The sequence below is a fragment of the Dipodomys spectabilis genome, unplaced genomic scaffold (assembly GCF_019054845.1).
Source record: "Dipodomys spectabilis isolate Male_0828 unplaced genomic scaffold, ASM1905484v1 ptg000054l, whole genome shotgun sequence".
NCBI classification, from domain to species: domain Eukaryota; kingdom Metazoa; phylum Chordata; class Mammalia; order Rodentia; family Heteromyidae; genus Dipodomys; species Dipodomys spectabilis.
In genome coordinates this window covers 20,015,792-20,032,923 of record NW_024870731.1, presented here as the reverse complement: position 1 = coordinate 20,032,923, position 17,132 = coordinate 20,015,792, and the positions used below count along the sequence as shown (strand labels likewise).

Sequence of the window (17,132 nt, the reverse complement as noted above, 5' to 3'; positions counted from 1 at the left end):
ACACACACACCACCTAAACCGTTCCTGCCGGTGTCCTGCATTCACTCTGTCATTAACCTGCTTCCAAAATAGGGAGGCTCCTAATCATTGCCAATTGTAAATAATTTTCCCAGTTTTTCCATCTTTCCAAACAGCTTTTGAGGTGTGAATATTTAAGAGCTAGATCTGTGCTGCAGGGTGCATTCAGCTTACTTGGTTTTCTTTAAATGTCTGCATTTTTAAGACCTTTTTTAACTTTAAAAGTGTGAAACTTTATATCTTAAAGTTGCTTATTACATGTAATAAAAATAATATATGTCTTTACAATTTCAAAATAAACACACTCTTGTAAAAATAAAATAAATAAAAAGTAGGCTTACCAGGAGCTGGGAAGGTGGCTTAGTGGTAGAATGCTTGCCTTGCATACATGAGGCCCTGGGTTCCATTCCTAAGCAGAAAAAGCCAGAAGTGGTGCTGTGGCTCAAGTGGTAGAGTGCTAGCCTTGAGCTGAAGAGCTGAAGGATAGGGCCCAGGCCCAGAGTTCAGGCCCCATGACTGACCAAAAAAAAAAAGGGTTAACAGACACCCTGAAAATATTGCAGGAAGGAATACGAGAAACTTTCTTAATAAAGACCCAGAAACAGTCGGGCGCCGGTGGCTCTCACCTGTAATCCTAGCTACTCAGGAGGCTGAGATCTGAGGATCATGGATCAAAGCCAGCCCTGGCAGGAAAGTCCGTGAAACTCTTTATCTCCAATAAACCACTAGAAAACTGGAAGTGGCACTGTGGCTCAAGCGGTAGAGCGCTCACCTTGAGCTGAAGAGCGCAGGGACAGCACCCAAGCCCAGAGTTCAAGTCCCATGACCGACCAAAAAAAAAAGACCCAGAAACAGAACATATCAAAGAAAGGTTAGACAAATGGAATTGCATTAAACTGCAGAGCTTCTGCATAGTAAAGAATATAGCTAGCAAGATCATGGATTGGGAGAAGATCTTCACTAGCCATACAACAGACAAGGGCCTCATATTTAAAATATACATAGAACTCAAAAAATTACACCCCCCAACAATAAGTCTTCAAAGAAATAACTGCCTGATCAATAAGTGGGCTAAAGACTTAAAGAGAAACTTCTCTGAAGAGGAAATTAGAATGGCCAATAAACACATGAAGTAATGTTCAACTTCTCTAGCCATAAAAGAAATGCAAATCAAAATAACATTGAAATTCCACTTCACCTCAGTTAGAATGGCTATAATCAAGAAATCCAATAATAGATGCTGGAGGGGATGTGGCCAAAAGGGAACCCTACTGCACTATTGGTGGGAGTGTAAACTTGTTCAACCACTCTTGAAAGCAGTATGGAGGCTCCTCAAAAGACTCCACATAGAGCTCCTCTATGACCCAGCAATCCCACTTCTGAGCATTTACCCAAATGATCACAAACAAGGCCATACTAAAGCTACCAACATAACTATGTTTGTTATTATTAGCATTATTCACAATAGCTAAGATATGGAACCAACTCAGTTGTCCCTCAGTAGATGAATGGATCAAGAAAATGTGGTATATATACACAATGGAATTCTATGCCTCCATCAGGAAGAATGACACTGCCCCATTTGTTAGGAAATGGAAAGACTTGGAAGAAATTATACTAAGTGAAGTAAGCCAGAACCAAAGAAACATAGGTCCCATGGTTTCCCTTATTTTCAATAACTAGTATACATCTAGGATAATCCTACTGGACAAGCAGAAAAGGTCAGAAGCTATGTACATATGCTCATATAAAATGATGCAGGGAAATGAACCCCAAGATGTGGACACAAGAGGTTCTTTTCTTTGTTGCTGTTTTTTTGTTGTTGTTGTTATTGTTGTACTTAATGTACTAGGTGACTTTTTTGTTTCCTTTGTATGTTCTTCCCCCTATGGTATACCCACTGTTGGCACTGTATTTGATTCTGGTGCCCTGCATCTTGTATATACATTTTTCTAATTTGGGGAGGGGAAGGGAAATAACAAAATGCTGAAAGAAGGATACAGGTTGACCCATTGTAACAGTGAGATTTACAAGACACTATGTTGAAAATGAACTTTATGGCTTCTGGAGTGGAGGCATTACAGGATCCGGGGGAGGGGACTCTACGTCCTACCAGAGTCCACCATGCAGAGACAGTCTCATGTAAAAAGACTTGGGAGCTGTGACTGCGACTCCGAGCAGTCCTCAAGCTGGAGTTTTAAGGGGTAGGTTACATAGAGTTACGTAGACGAGCCATATAAGTCAGGTTTGGCACATTTTCATTGGTTATAGTTACATGACCTTTAAATTCATTTTTCTTTATGGTAAATATCAAATGTAATAATTTGCAATTGGCTGCCCATAGTGGGACCACTCGGTGGTGGTCTTTAATTGGTGGTCTTAAGACCCTGTTACTGAGGCAGGCAAGTAAGCAAGGTTACAGAAGCAAAACATAGCAAAATCAGCCTTGAGTCACAGGAGCATAGGCAAAACATAATATTGACTTGGCCGGCATGACCAATACTATCAATGCTATTGACACTATTACAGAAATTATTCTTATAAGCTCCTTGGCTAATACAGCAACTCAGTGCAGCTGGTGATAAGCTTCAAGGTTGTCAGGAGCCCTCTGCAAAGCTGCCAGCTTGGTAGATTTGACTGAGGGTCAGATGTCCTTTTGCTTTTTAGCAAGGATGGAGAAGGAACAAAGACTGACTATTGGTTAGCCTTTGTTGTCTGGGGTTTTTCTTTACCAAGAGGTTTTGACCTTTATCAATAATCTTGTTCTGTTTTCTGATTCCACATTTTTGTTCCCCTGGATATTCTTTTCCCATGGAAAAGGGTTGAGGGGAGAGACTAAATGTCCAACAACAGGAGGGACTGAGGCCAGAGGAGGAAGTTTCTGCCAGTGAATAGCAATGCAGATATTACAGGGGGAGGGAAGAGTTAGAGAGGAGAGGAGGGAAGGGATAGTAGGGGAAAAACAAAAGAAGCGGTTAACAGTCTCAATAGGAAATATAATCATTACTCATGTAACTGTAACTTCTCTGTACAGTATCTTTACAATAAAAATATTTAAAAAGTAGGCTTAAAATCTTTCCACAGAAAAGTTTTAATTGGGAGTACACCTTTATACTTGTTTTAACTAGACAATTCTATTTGCAGTATAAAGATCAGACTATAGCAGGGCAAAACTAAGTAAGCTGAACAAATGGTAGGATATTTACATAGGTGGAAAGGATTGGGGTAGAAATATGTTTGGGAATAAAAGAATCTGTTTGGATCATATTAAATTTGAGATGTTTATTAGGCTCCAGGAGGTTATGCTTCCTAACTATAGGCAGTTATATATGTTTGAATATGGGGCAGAGGTCAGACCTGAAAAGATTTTAACATTTGAGGAGACCAGAGCAAGGAGGGCTACATACCATTTAAAAATCAAGCTATTAAATAATATTTGTTCTATTCCCCTACTTTAAGAAGTACACTTTCCTGAAAGATCACACTTAAATAGTTTGTGATTGTTGGTGTTTTCAGAGTTCTGAACCAGGGTTAAATCTTGAAATTTAATTCTTAGACACATACCTTATCTTTCCACCCGCGCTTCTTTTCTTTATCTTTCTGTAGATACATGAGGAAATTCAGCTTGAATTTTCAAATCTGTCCCCAAACAACTGCACTTTGATTACCTGTGGGCCTAGAGAAGGAGTACATAGACTCTTTGGATATCAGGAACACCCTACCTTGTGGGTACAAGTCAGGATCTCTCAAGAGAGATCAAGGTAGAGAAATGACCAAGAAGTAAAGAATAGGTTAAGATGAAAAAGAAAAGGTTTGTTTCCCCTGCTTATTCTCCAATAAATATTTAGAAAAAGTCCTAGTATGGGCTGGGAAGGTGGCTCAGTGGTAGAGCGCTTGCCTTGCATGCCTGAGGCCCTGGGTTTGATTCCTCAGCACCACATAAGCAAAAAGAAAAAAGCTGGAAGTGGCGCTGTGGCTCAAGTGGTAGAGTGCTAGCCTTGAGCTGAAGAGCTGAAGGACAGCGTTCAGGCCCAGAGTTCAGGCCCCACGACCAGACCCCCCCCCCAAAAAAAAAAATGTTCTAGTATGGAATACATAGATGTTGAATAAATGACAGGAGGCTGAAAAGAAATAGTGGTTTAGAGGAAATGAGAAGTATAACTTTACTAAAAGCTAAATGAAAAAAATTTCAAAAAAACACTAGTTTTGTGTTGTATGTTATTCTAATTTCCACTCCATGATTAACTGAAGAAGAAATAGGAAAGGAAAAATCACTTATCCCTAGTGGAAAATGGTATGATTCTATACTTAAAAGAGATAAAAGTCTCCATCAGAAAAAACTTTAATACCATAAACTTTTTGGTAAAATGGCAAGATACAAAATGAGCATACAAAAAAATCAGTTGCATTTCCATATGAAAATAATAAGCAGGCTGAGAGATGAATCAGGAAAATAATTCCACTTATAATAGCCTCAGAAATAAAATGCTTAGGAATAAGCTTAAGGGTGAAAGAACTCTGCAATGAAAACTAAAACACTGAAGAGAAGTTGGAAGAGCCACAAGAAGATGGAAAGACTACCCATGTTCACAGATCAGCCGAATTATTTTTGGAAAAATGGCTAAATTACTAAATGCAATCTACAGATTTAATGTAATTCACATTAAAATTACAATGGTATTCTTCACTGAAATAGGAAGGTCAGGTTTTTTCTGTTTTGGTGATACAGGGTTTGACCTGTATCACTGACTTCACACTTACAGTCACAGTTTACCTCTTGCACTATGGCCCTTCCACATAAAGAACTTTTAAGCATATTTATATATTTTTCAAGTACTCTCATGTTTGATTTTGTAATGAACAGTACCTGGAAATGAAGCATACCCAATTCATCTCATAACTTTGCTTAGTATCTTCAATATTTCTAAACAAGTAGTAGCTCCCTACTTGAGACAGCCTTCTATGTAGCCCAGGCTGGCACTGAACTCACAGTCCTGCCTCAGCTTTCATAATGCTGGGATTACTGGTGTGCATCATCATGCCTGGCCAGAATCAAATTTTTATGTCATATCCACAAATTCTTTGCAAAATAAACTTAGCTGGTTTCATAGCATTTTAAACTCTTAGGATCAGAACTAGAGCTTTAGTAAAGGGAAGGACTTTCAGCTATACATGGATATGTTCAGATAACTAATTTGTTTTTATTTAAGGCATAGGCTTTATAAAAATCCTAGATGACACCTTTTGGTTGCAGAAATTGGCAACTTGACCTAATATTTAGGAGGAAATGCAAAGGCCCTAGAATAGCAAGCCTTTTTTTCCATATAAAAGAACAAAGTCATGCACCAGCGGCTTTGCTTGTAATTCTATCTACTCAAGTGGCTGAGGTCTGAGGATTTGAGATTCTAAGCCATTCTGGTCAGAAAAGTCCTCAGGATGATTTCCAACTAACAGCAAAATGCTAGATTGGAGTTGGGTCCAAGTGGTAGAACACCAACCATGAGCAAAAACACTACGAGAACACAGGCCTTGAGTTCAAGTCCCAGTACTAATACAAAAATAAAAGAGCAAAGTTTAAGGACTTAACACCACTCAGTTTTAAAATTATAATTGCTTTTAGTAAAGCTATAATAATTAAGATGGTGTATTAGTATATAGATTGATAGAACAGAATTGAGAATCCAGAAATAAACTCTTACTTTGAACTTTAGTGAAGTTTTTTTTTTTTTTTGGAGGGGGAGGAGGATGACACTCCGTTGCTGAGGTGGACCTCTAGCCCCTTTTTTGCAATGATTATTTTTGAGAAAGGGTATTGGTTTTTGTTTAGGCCCATTCCTGGACCAAAGCCTGCCAAGGTTGTAGCTGGGGATAGGTGCAGATTCTTCCACTGGGATAGAGTCTTGAGACTTTGGGACCAGGCTGGCCTGGAACCTTGTTACACCCCAAATCAGCTTTCCAAGTTGGTAGAAAGATGGGCATCAGCCCCCAGGTGATGACTTTTTTTTGTTTCACTATGTTGCTCAAACTGGCTTCAAATTCATGGATTCAAGTGATCTAACATCAGTCTTTTAAGAAGGTTTGAACTCAAGGTCTTAAAAATACTCTATCATTTGAGCCATTCCTCCAGCTTTTTTTCCTTTTGTTATTTTTCGAGTAAAGTGCACCCTTTGCACTTATAGTTTGGACCACTGATCCCATTTTGTGTTTCCTGTGCAGCTGGGATGACAGGTGCACATCACTGTGCCCACCTTTTTTTTTTGGTTGAGGTGGAGGTCTTCCCAATTCCCCTGCCAGGCCTCTAACTGGGAGTCTCCCAATCTCAGCCACCCATATGGCTAGGATTACTAGCATAAGCTACTGTGCCCAACTTCAAGTGACTTAAAAAAAAAAAAAAAAGATGCCAAAGAATTCAGTGGGACAAACACCATGTTTTCAGCAGATAGTACTGGACCAGTTGTACATTCCTACGTAAAAAATATACATTGGCTCCAAAGCTGTTAGCACATAGGAAAATTAAGTAGACCATAGGTCTAAATGCCAAAAACATAAAAGAAAACATGAAGTCTTCATGATCATATCTGCCTTTCATAGATGACCTCAAAATCACATTGCATGAAAGAAAAATAAAACAAATTCTTTGGATCTAATCTAGGTTAAAAACTTTTGCTTCTCAAGAACACACTATTAATGAAAGGATGAGATAAAATAAATACAAACTGTTCTGATCAAAGACTGAGTGCTTTAAAAATCACTGATAAAAATTATCCAATTTAAAATTTTTTTGTTATTATAATGGTGATGTACGGGGGTGGGGGACAGTTCATAAGTCAGGTATAGAGTACATTTCCTTTTGGACAATGTTATTCCTTCCCTCCCAGTTTTTCCTTTCTGTCCTTATTTACACATTGTACAGTTTATTTTCAACATGGTGTCTACTGAGTACCACTGTTGCTTTTGTTCACCTTTTGTCCCTACATTATGGGTACCTTTCCTTATCCTCCCAAAGACAGATAAGTGAACAAAAAAGACAAAGAAAACAAAAAAGCAACAAAAACCCTCTTGTTTCCATTTCCTGGAGGACATTTCAATGAATGTTATTTTGTATGATCAACTGTGCGTAAGTGTTGTGTCTTTATATTCCTCTCCTACTAAGAGTATCCTCCTTCAGTCTCATTGTGTGTGAATGCCTAGAACCTTATATAACTTATCATGTCCCCATGTATTTTATTTATTTATTTATTTTCAGTTGTGGGCTCATGTATTTTAGATCTATCTTCTTCAGATGAGAGAAAACATGCTCCATTTGTCTCTGAGTTAGGCTTACTTCACTTAATATGGTTTGATTTAGGTCTATCCATTTCCCTGTAATAAATACTCCAAGTTTAAAATGGATAAAAGGCTTAGATAGACATTTTATTTTAAAAAAATTACCAAGGGCTGGGAAGGTGGCTCAGTGGTAGAGCGTTTGCCTTGCACGCCTGAAGCCCTGGGTTTGATTCCTCAGCACCACATAAGCAAAAAGAAAAAAGCCGGAAGTGGCGCTGTGGCTCAAGTGGTAGAGTGCTAGCCTTGAGCTGAAGAGATGAGGGACAGCACTCAGGCCCAGAGTTCAGGCCCCACAACCGGACCCCACCCCAAAAAAATTTACCAAATGGGCTAAGGTACACCACTTATAGCATGTATAGAACTCTAGATTTTTCCTCCAGAACCATGCAAAGAAAAGTATATCACTGCCTGATAAGCTTATGAAAAGATAGTCAACAATATTAGACATTAAGGAAAGCTAAATTAAGACCATAGTTTAAAACTACAGTGTATCAACTAGAATAACCATAATAAAAAGATAACAAATACCAGGGTTCACAAAGATTTGGAGAAACCCTCATAGATTACTGGTAGGAGTATAAAATCATTTGGTCACATTGGGAACCAATCTGGTAGTAGTTCCTTCAAAGGTTAAAAACATAGACCTCCTGTTCAACCTGGTAAAATCCCCTTCTAGATTTGGCTCCAGGAATGAAAATGCTCATCCCAAAACTTGCAAACAAATGTTCATAGCAGTACTATTCCTAGTAGTCCCTAACTGGAAGCAATCCACAGTAACACACATCAACTGGCAAATGGATAAATCAAATATGCCATCTATATCTGTATGTATACAATGGAATACTATTTAGCAATAAAAAGAATGAACTTTGTTACATAGTATGCATGGATGAACCTCAAACATTATCAAATGAAAGAAGGCAAATACAAAAGTCTACATAAATATAATTTCATTCATATGAAATTTTTGTAAGTTGCAAATGTAGACTGACCCAAAGCAGATTAGTGGTGGCCTGTGGCTGGAGATGGTAGGGAAGATTGCCTGTTTAAGGGAATTTCTTGCAGTATGGAAATATTTTAGAATTGGTTCATGGTATTCATTGGTAACACACTTCTAGAAAAAAAAATTGAAATGTGTGCTTGAAAATAGTGATTTCTACCTACCTGGGTGCCAGTGGCTTACTCCTGTCATCCTAGCTACTCAAGGAGGCTGAGGTCTGAGGATTGCAAGTTGAAAGCTAGCCTGGGCAAGAAAGTCCATGAGACTCTTATCTCCAACTAACCACAGAAAAACCGAAGTGGCACTGTGGCTTAAGTGGTAGAGTGCTATCCTTGAGCAAAAGGAGCCCAGAGACAGTGCCCAAGCCCATGCTTCAAGGTCCAGGACGGGCAAAAAAGAAAAAGGTGATTACTTAGAATATTTACAGGAAGTCACTAGGGGGTCACTTGAAGACTTGATCCTTTTGTGAGTGTATTTATGTAAACCTGTTTATTTTCCAACGGATCTAAATTCCCAGGCTTGCATTTTCATTTCCTGAACCCCTTCAAAAGTAAAGCAGTTAAAAAAAAAAAAAGAAATCTAATTCCCTCATCCTCTGTTCACCTGAGTGTAGAACTGTGATAAATAATCCTAATCTGTCCTAGTTCAGCACCTATCTTCCAGGCAACCTTCATCTAGTCTTCCTGGCAGCTGCCACTACTGTTTCCATAGCGACGGCTTTGTTTTTACTGGATTGGCGACCTTGCTTCTACCGGTTTCTCTGCTGGAGCCGGTGCGGTTCTGGAGATTCATCCCGTGTTTTTCTCCTTCGTTTTTGCAGAAAAAGACCTTCTCTTTGCAAATTACCCTCCTCTGTGCAGCCGAAAAGAAATAACCAGGGAGGTACTGATTCTCTGCGTTTCTCATTTCCCTTCTAGGGCAGCTCATCAAGATTTGGGTGCCAGCAAAAGTACTCTTTCAAAGCAGAACTCTCCAAAAATATGTGGGAATTTGTGGAACATGTCTGTCCCACAGTTAAATTTTTGAAATATATTTGCAATACATTAAGTGTGACTATTTTTGCCTAGTCACTTTTCTGGAAAGTAGCAAAACTAAGAAGATTAGTGTTAAAATAGTAATGAAGTTAAATGTCAGCTTTTTTGGGGAGAATTCTTTCTATTACTTAAAAATTTATTATTATTGTGAAGTGGTTGTAACAGGGGTTACAATTCCATAAATCATGTTATGAGTACAGTGCTTCTTGATCATCATTCTCCCTCACTTTACCCCTCCCATTCTTACCCTCACTTTACATAATTCATTCTTTGCATAATGTACATCGGTTATAATGACTGTATTTGCTCCCCCTTCATCCCTCTATTCAGGTGCCTCCCCACACCTTGGCTCTCCCTTTCATGGGAAGGAGAATTCTTAACTAGATTTTTTTTTTGTTGCTATGGTTTGTATCTAAGGAAACTTTCAAACCTAGGAGATTAGAGCTCATGAGAGAGTTTAAAAAGCACAAAAATTTCTACATTTCAGTTCCTAAAGGGAAAAATGTGTAGATTCATTTCTTCATAGGAATGAATAGAGCTCTACTAGGACATTCTGCCCACTCATCAGAACCACCATTCTTTAACTACTATTGTACTTGGAAGGAAGATCTCAAAATGTGTAGGATTTTATTGTTGGTATTGATTTTAAGCTATATTATGAATATATTGACGCATGCTTTGTTGTAATGGCTACTTGGATTTTTTTCCTCCTGAATGTATATTTTAATTTTCAGAGAATCAAGATGTCAGACCCAAAGCAGGCTGCTATTGCAGCACAAAAGGAGGCTCTGAACTTGAAGTTACCCCCCATTGCCCATCCTTCAGAAAATGTAGGTGTTAACACACCAAAACAAAGTAAGTTACTAAACTACAAAAGATCCATGGAACAGCAGAAGAAAATGAATAAGTTGGTGTAAGTAGCATATTAATAACTAATTCTTGCTTGGAATTTAGTTGAAATGATTTGTGTTCATAGTCTCATAAGAAGTTTCAACCATAGTCTGGCATCAGTGGCTCACTCCTGTACTTCTAGCTGTTAAGGAGACTGATTTGAAGCCCGCTAAGAGAAGAAAGTCTGTGAAACTCTTATCTTCAATTAGTCACACCTGTGTGTGTACACCTATGGCAGGTGCGTGTGCACACACACACACATGTTGAGTGGAACTGTAGATCAAGTGGTAGAGTAAGGCCTTGAGCAAAAAAGCTCAGGGACAGAGATCAGGCCTTGATTCAAGCCCCAGGACTGGCACATACAAAAAAGTTTAACCCATGTAGTTGTTCATGAGCAAAATATTATTGAATTAACTAGAAAAACAATTGGAAATTGATATTATGTACTGCCTACTTTTCAGGCATTGTTCCTATCACTTTGTCAGTATTCCTTACCACAACCCCATAGAGTAGCTACTATTATTTGTTTATTTTTTAAGTGAATAAGTGAGGTACAGATTAGTTAAGTAATTTGCCCCTACAGTTTAGATCCAAGTGGTCTGTTTCTGGAGTTTGCATACTTTAAGCACAGTACTATTTTAGATCTCTTTATAGTGGTCCCTGAAAGTGAAACCAAGTAATTTTCTACAAATAGTATTACATTTGAAGAGTACTTAATAAACTATTATATATTTAAACTACTTGTAATAAAAAAAAAATCTATAAAGAACAGTCCAGTAACCTTTCTTCCCCTACTCCCCAGTTTAGCAGAAGTTAAAACTAGTTTTAACTAAAGACTGTGATGATGGGCTGGAAAGATGGCTCAGTGGTAGAGTGCTTGCCTTGCATGCATGAAGCCCTGGGTTCGATTCCTCAGCACCACATAAACAGAAAAAGCCAGAAGTGGCGCTGTGGCTCAACTGGTAGAGCGCTAGCCTTGAGCTGAAGAGCTGAGAGACAGCGCCCAGGCCCAGAGTCCAGCTCCCATGACTGGCAAAAAAAAAAAAAAAGACTGTGATGATGGTTATTCAGTTTAACACTTACTGAAAATTTCTTAGATACCTGAATCTGTTGGTCTCTGGGGCTAAAGAAAAAGAAAAAAAGCATGAACCTTGTTTATAAGATCTTAGTTCAATGTTGAAGTATAGAAAGAAAAATTTCTTTTGGTGGATTTCTGCTTCTCCTAATGTATTCTTTTTCTTTTCTTGGTTAACCTCTTTTTTTTTTTTTTTTGATCGGTTGTGGGGCTTGAACTCTGGGCCTGGGCACTGTCCCTCAGCTCTTCAGCTCAAGGTGAGAGCTCTACCACTTGAGCTACAGCGCCACTTCTGGTTTTCTGGTGGTTTATTGGAGATAGGAGTCTCACGGTCTCTCTTGCCCGGGCTGGCTTTGAACCGCGATCCTCAGATCTCAGCCTCCTGAGTAGCTAGGATTACAGGCGTGAGCCACCAGCGCCCGGCTGGTTAACCTCTTTTATGAATGTTTTTGCAACTAAGTCTCACTGTGACATTGTTGATGATAAGGTGGTCAGTATGATAATTCAAATTTTATAATTTTACTTTCCTTATAATTACACAAGTCTGTTAGTTGTATAACTACTTAAGGTTTATATTTTTGTTAGCTGATCAATCATTCACTTACAATAGACCTAAATTTATAAGGGTAAGAACTGATATCAGTTTTGTACTCATAGATTACACCTTCATTTTCGTAGACTTACAAGGAGGTTCTCAAAGAATTAGTTTGTTCAATTACTAGCAGTTCCACAAATACACTATGGGGCTGGGAAAGTGGCTCAGTGGTAGAGCGCTTGCCTTGCATGCATGAGGCCCTGGATTCAATTCCTCAGCACCACGTAGGCTGAAAAAAAAAAAAGCCGAAAGTGGCACTGTGGCTCAAATGGTAGAGTGCTTGCCTTGAACTGAAGAGCTGAGGGACAGTGCCCAGGCCCAGAGTTCAGGCCCCACAACTGGACCCAAAAAACAAACAAACAAACACAAATACACTATGATTTTAGAAACTTAGAGATATGCTCTGCAAGTAAGGTTAGTTTATAAATTACCTATTCTATAAATCCTCCCAATCTCTTTGGCTTTGCTTTAATCCTTTCTATATATTTCTCTTACATTATTTTATTTAAAAACTTGCTGTTGTTGTGCTGTTGCACAATCTCTGGGCTTGTTACTAAGGAGGTCATGGAAACATAAAAGAAAAAGTGTTTTTAAGAAGTTTGTGCCAGCTGGGTGTTGGTGGCTCACATCTGTTAATCCTAGCTACTTAGGAGGCTGAGATCTGAGGAGCACAGTTAGAAGCCAGCCCAGGTAGGAAAATCATATCTCCAATTAATCACAGAACAAGTCAGAAGTGGTACAGTTGCTCAAGTGGTGGAGTGCTAGCCTTGAGCAAAAGAGCTCAGGGACAGTGCCCAGGCCCAGAGTTCAAGTCCCAGGACCAGAAAATAAAAGTCTATGCCAATGAAAGGAGACAATAAATATGCAAAACCCCTCAAACTGTGGGAGTGGTGTAATAAGCTCACCGAGATGCAAGTAAGGTAGATTGTTTAGGTTTTTGTAAGCCATAATAAAGAATTCAGATTTTATTTTATTGTTGAAATGTCTAAAACAGGAAGTGGCATGAATCCAATTTACATATAAAATATGTCCTGGCAATTAACTCAGGCAAAAATACATCAAGAAAATGTGGTGTATATACACAATGGAATTTTACTCATTCATTAGAAAGAATGATATTGTATCATTTGCGAAGAATTGGAAGGACTTGGAAAAAATAGTTAATTAAGTGAAGCAAGTCAGGCCGAGAGAGACAAAGGATGCATGTTTCTCTCTCATATGGAAGCTAGAATTAATTTATTAATATATAAGTAAACATTTTAGGGTGGAATGCAAGTATACAAACATGTATTAACTGAAGTATGGTATATTCAGGGGAGAAATCAAATTGTGTAACTCCTTAGAAATTCTCATAGTCCACCAAAATAAACACCAGGAAAATGGTACTTGAAAGGTGGGGTCACGGGGAGGACTGTAAGACTAATGAAGAGATGAAGGCAGGTGGAGAGTCCCGTCATAAAATCTAATGTATGTCCTACAAAATTACAAACATTGAAGTGGGAGGTAGGGTTGAGAGGGATGGGGGAGAATGAAGAAAGGGACGATATTGATCAAGATGCCTTGTATTCATAAACTGCTTTGTTGAATGGAAGCTCCTTTGTACAACTATTTAGAGAGACTCAAAATATAAATAATAGGGTAGAAACAATTCTCTTTTGGAGTTGAAATACCTATGTATTTTAAGGGCAAATATAAGAGAAGTCTAGGCTGGAGAGATAAAATTTGGGAATCACCAGCATTTAGATTTAAAAAAAAAAATAGTTTCTGGGCTGGGAAGTTGGCTCAGTGGTAGAGCGCCTGCCTTGCATGCCTGAGGCCCTGGGTTCGATTCCTCAGCACCACATAAGCAAACAGAAAAAAGCCAGAAGTGGCGCTGTGGCTCAAGTGGTAGAGCGTTAGCCTTGAGCTGAAGAGCTGAGGGACAGCGCTCAGGCCCAGAGTTCAGGCCCCATGACTGGACCCAAAAAAAAAAAAAAAAAAAAAAAAAAAAAATAGTTTCTATTTAGCCTAAGCTGATCTCCAAACTCACTATGTAGCCCAGGCTGGTCTCCAACTCTCAATTCTCTGATCATATAAAAAAATAAATATCAAAATGAATTCCTGAAAATGGAAAGAAAAGGTTTTTCTCTCAACTGTTTTCTTTTGTCTTATTTGTTTATCTGTCTTTGGGAGGGCAAGGGGGGAGAGAAAAAAAGCGTAGGGACAAAGGGTGTACAAAAGCAGCAGTGGTAATCAGTAGACACTGAAAATGAACTATACAACTTGTGGATAGGGATGGGAGAGAAAAACTGTGAGAGAGCAGGGTCGGGGTGACATTTTCCAAAAAGAAATGTACTCTCATGGGGCTGGGAAGGTGGCTAAGTGCTAGAGTGCTTACCTTGCATGCATGAGGCCCTGGGTTCGATTCCTCAGCACCACATAAGCAAAAAGAAAAAAAGCCGGAAGTGGCGCTGTGGCTCAAGTGGTAGAGCACTGGCCTTGAGCTGAAGAGCTGAGGGACAGTGCTCAGGCCCAGAGTTCAGGCCCACGACCAGGCACCCCCCCAAAAAAAATGTACTCTTAACTTATGTAACTGTAACCCCTCTGTATATCACTTTTATAATAAATTTAAAAAATTAAAAAAAATGATGTTTGTGGGTTCTAGGAGTGAGGTAGAATGTAATTAATAAGTCATGGACAGAAGTTGGCTTGGACTGATTCTGATTCCTGGGACTTTTGGATGAGTCAGTATCATGTAGTAGATTTCTAGAGTCCTGGAATTGAGCCTGCCCACTCCCTCTTCTTGGTTACTACTCATCTTCTGTATTCAAAACAGGGATTTCTCTTCTCTACTACATGTAGTCTCTTAAACAGTCTTTTGACATGATCAAATTTTTCTTTATTGGTTTTTGTTAATATTAAAGTAAATACAGGGCTGGGAAGGTTGCTTAGTGGTAGAGTGCTCGCCTTGTAGGCATGAGGCCCTGGGTTCGATTCCTCAGCACCACATAAGCAGAAAAAGCCAGAAGTGGTGCTGTGGCTCATGTGGGAGAGTGCTGAAGTGTTAAGAGACAGCGACCAGGCCTAGAGTTCAGGCCCCATGACCGACAAAATCAAAACAAAACAAAACAAACAAAAAAAAGGCTTAACAGACACCCTGAAAACATTACAGGAAGGAATATGGGAAACTTTAGGTCTCCTTTGCACAGGCCAAAATTTTCTTAATAAAGACCCAGAAACAGAACAAATCAAAGAAAGGTTGGACAAATGGGATTGCATTAAACTGCAGAACTTCTGCATGGTAAAGGACATAGCTAGCAAGATCAATAGAAAGCCCACGGATTGGGAGAAGATCTTCACCAGCCATGCAACAGACAAGGGCCTCATATTTAAAATATACTTAGAACTCAAAAAATTAAAAAAAAGTAAATACAGGAAGTAAAAATTCTAGATTTATAATCAGTAGAAAAAATCTTGCTCTAGAAATTGTTGCTGAATTAAATGGTGACGTTTACATAGAAAAAAAAACGAAGTTAGTCATTTTTATGCTGGAATAATTACAGTGACTTGTGCCAATTATGCTAAAGTATGAGGCAAATTCCTTTGAAGTAGCAATTTGATCATGGAGAAGTAGGCAGTTTAGAGAGATATAATAGAAGTCTACCTGCATCTTTTTTTTTTTCTTTTGGTACGGTCATGGGGCCTGAACTCTGGGCCTGAGCACTGTCCCTCAGCTCTTCAGCTCAAGGCTAGTGCTCTACCACTTGAACCACAGCGCCACTTCTGGCTTTTTTTTTCTGCTTATGTAGTGCTGAGGAATTGAACCCAGGGCCTCATGTATGAAAGGCAAGCGCTCTACCACTGAGCCACCGTCCCAGCCCTGCATCTTTTCATTTTGTGAGAGCAATTGGCACATACATTTGATTTTCTGGAATGCTTACAAAGCTATAGCTTTCTCTCAATTCCCATATGTATTTATTTTTATTTTTTATTGTTATTATAAAGGTGATATACAGAGAGTTACACTTACATAAGTCAAGTGATGCGTACATTTATTTTTGGAAATTATCACATCTTTCCTTGCTCTCTTTCAGTTTTTCCCTCTGCCCCCTCCTACAAGTTGTTTAGTTCATTTATATCCTAGTACCTCGTGAATACCACTGATGCATTTGTTCATCCTTTATCCCTCCATTTCTTTTTTCTTCCTTTACTCTCCCAAAGACAGATAAACAAACAAGACAAAAAGAAAAGAAAACAAAAACAAAAATAAAGATAAAACCTCTTCATTCCCTGGAGTTCATTTCCATAAATATTATTTTATATGGTCAGACACACATAGGTACTGCACTTTTGTATTCTTCCTCTAATAGTAGCCTCCTTTTGGCCTGCATCTTGAAGATTAAAAATGAAAAGAAGGAAGAAGTTTTTCTTTTTAAAATTATTAATTAGTTGTATGAAGAGATTATGAATACAATACTTCTTGTTCAGTGTTACCCCTTCCATTACCTTCTTAACTTTTCCTTCTCTCATCCCTACCCTCAAGTTATATAGTGCAATTTTTACATAACATATATTGAATATAACATCTGCATTTCTTCACCCTCGCTCCATTCATGTCCTCCACTTTGCCTACCCCTAAAACATGTTTTCCTCTTCCTGGTATTCATTTTGATGAACAGTTAATAAGTTGTTCAATGGAGTCACATTTTTAGGCTTATTCCCTAAGAATAACCTCCTTTAGTCTGTTTGCATGTGTATGAAGAGCCCTGTATATAGTATCATGCATGTTTGTAATTTAGATCTAGCTTCCACACATGAGAGAAAACACATGCTGTTTGTCCCCCTGAGTCTGATTTACTTCACTTAATATAGTTTTTCTAGGTCCATCCATTTCCATGAAAAATGACACAATATCATTCATTCTAATAGATGAATAAAATTTCATTGTATACATGTACCACATTTTCTTGATCCATTTACCCATTGTAGAGCTTCTGAGCTGTTCCAAAACTTGGCTTCTGTGAACAGAGCAGCAATGAACATGCATGTGCAGGTTTCTTTACCATATTCTGACTTGTGATACTCTAGATGCCCAAAAGTGGTATGGCTGGATGGTAAGATAGTTCTATGTTTAATTTTTTGAGGCCAAACTTCTTAAGGAAGTATAAAATATTCCATACACATTTTCTGTTTCATGTAGAAAACTCATAGGTG

The 17,132-nt window shown here is 38.6% G+C and overlaps 1 protein-coding gene across 1 annotated transcript in view; it reads left to right on the top strand.

Annotated features, from left to right (window-relative positions):
* The first annotated feature begins 9,176 nt into the window (after positions 1–9,176).
* Positions 9,177–17,132, top strand: part of Dnah12 (dynein axonemal heavy chain 12) — a 159,757-nt gene continuing 151,801 nt past the window's right edge. The window contains exons 1-2 of the mRNA XM_042679922.1: positions 9,177–9,226; positions 10,113–10,291. Coding sequence (XP_042535856.1) covers positions 10,122–10,291 — 170 coding nt within the window. The 5' untranslated portion in view covers positions 9,177–9,226; positions 10,113–10,121. The remainder of the gene's footprint in view (positions 9,227–10,112; positions 10,292–17,132) is intronic.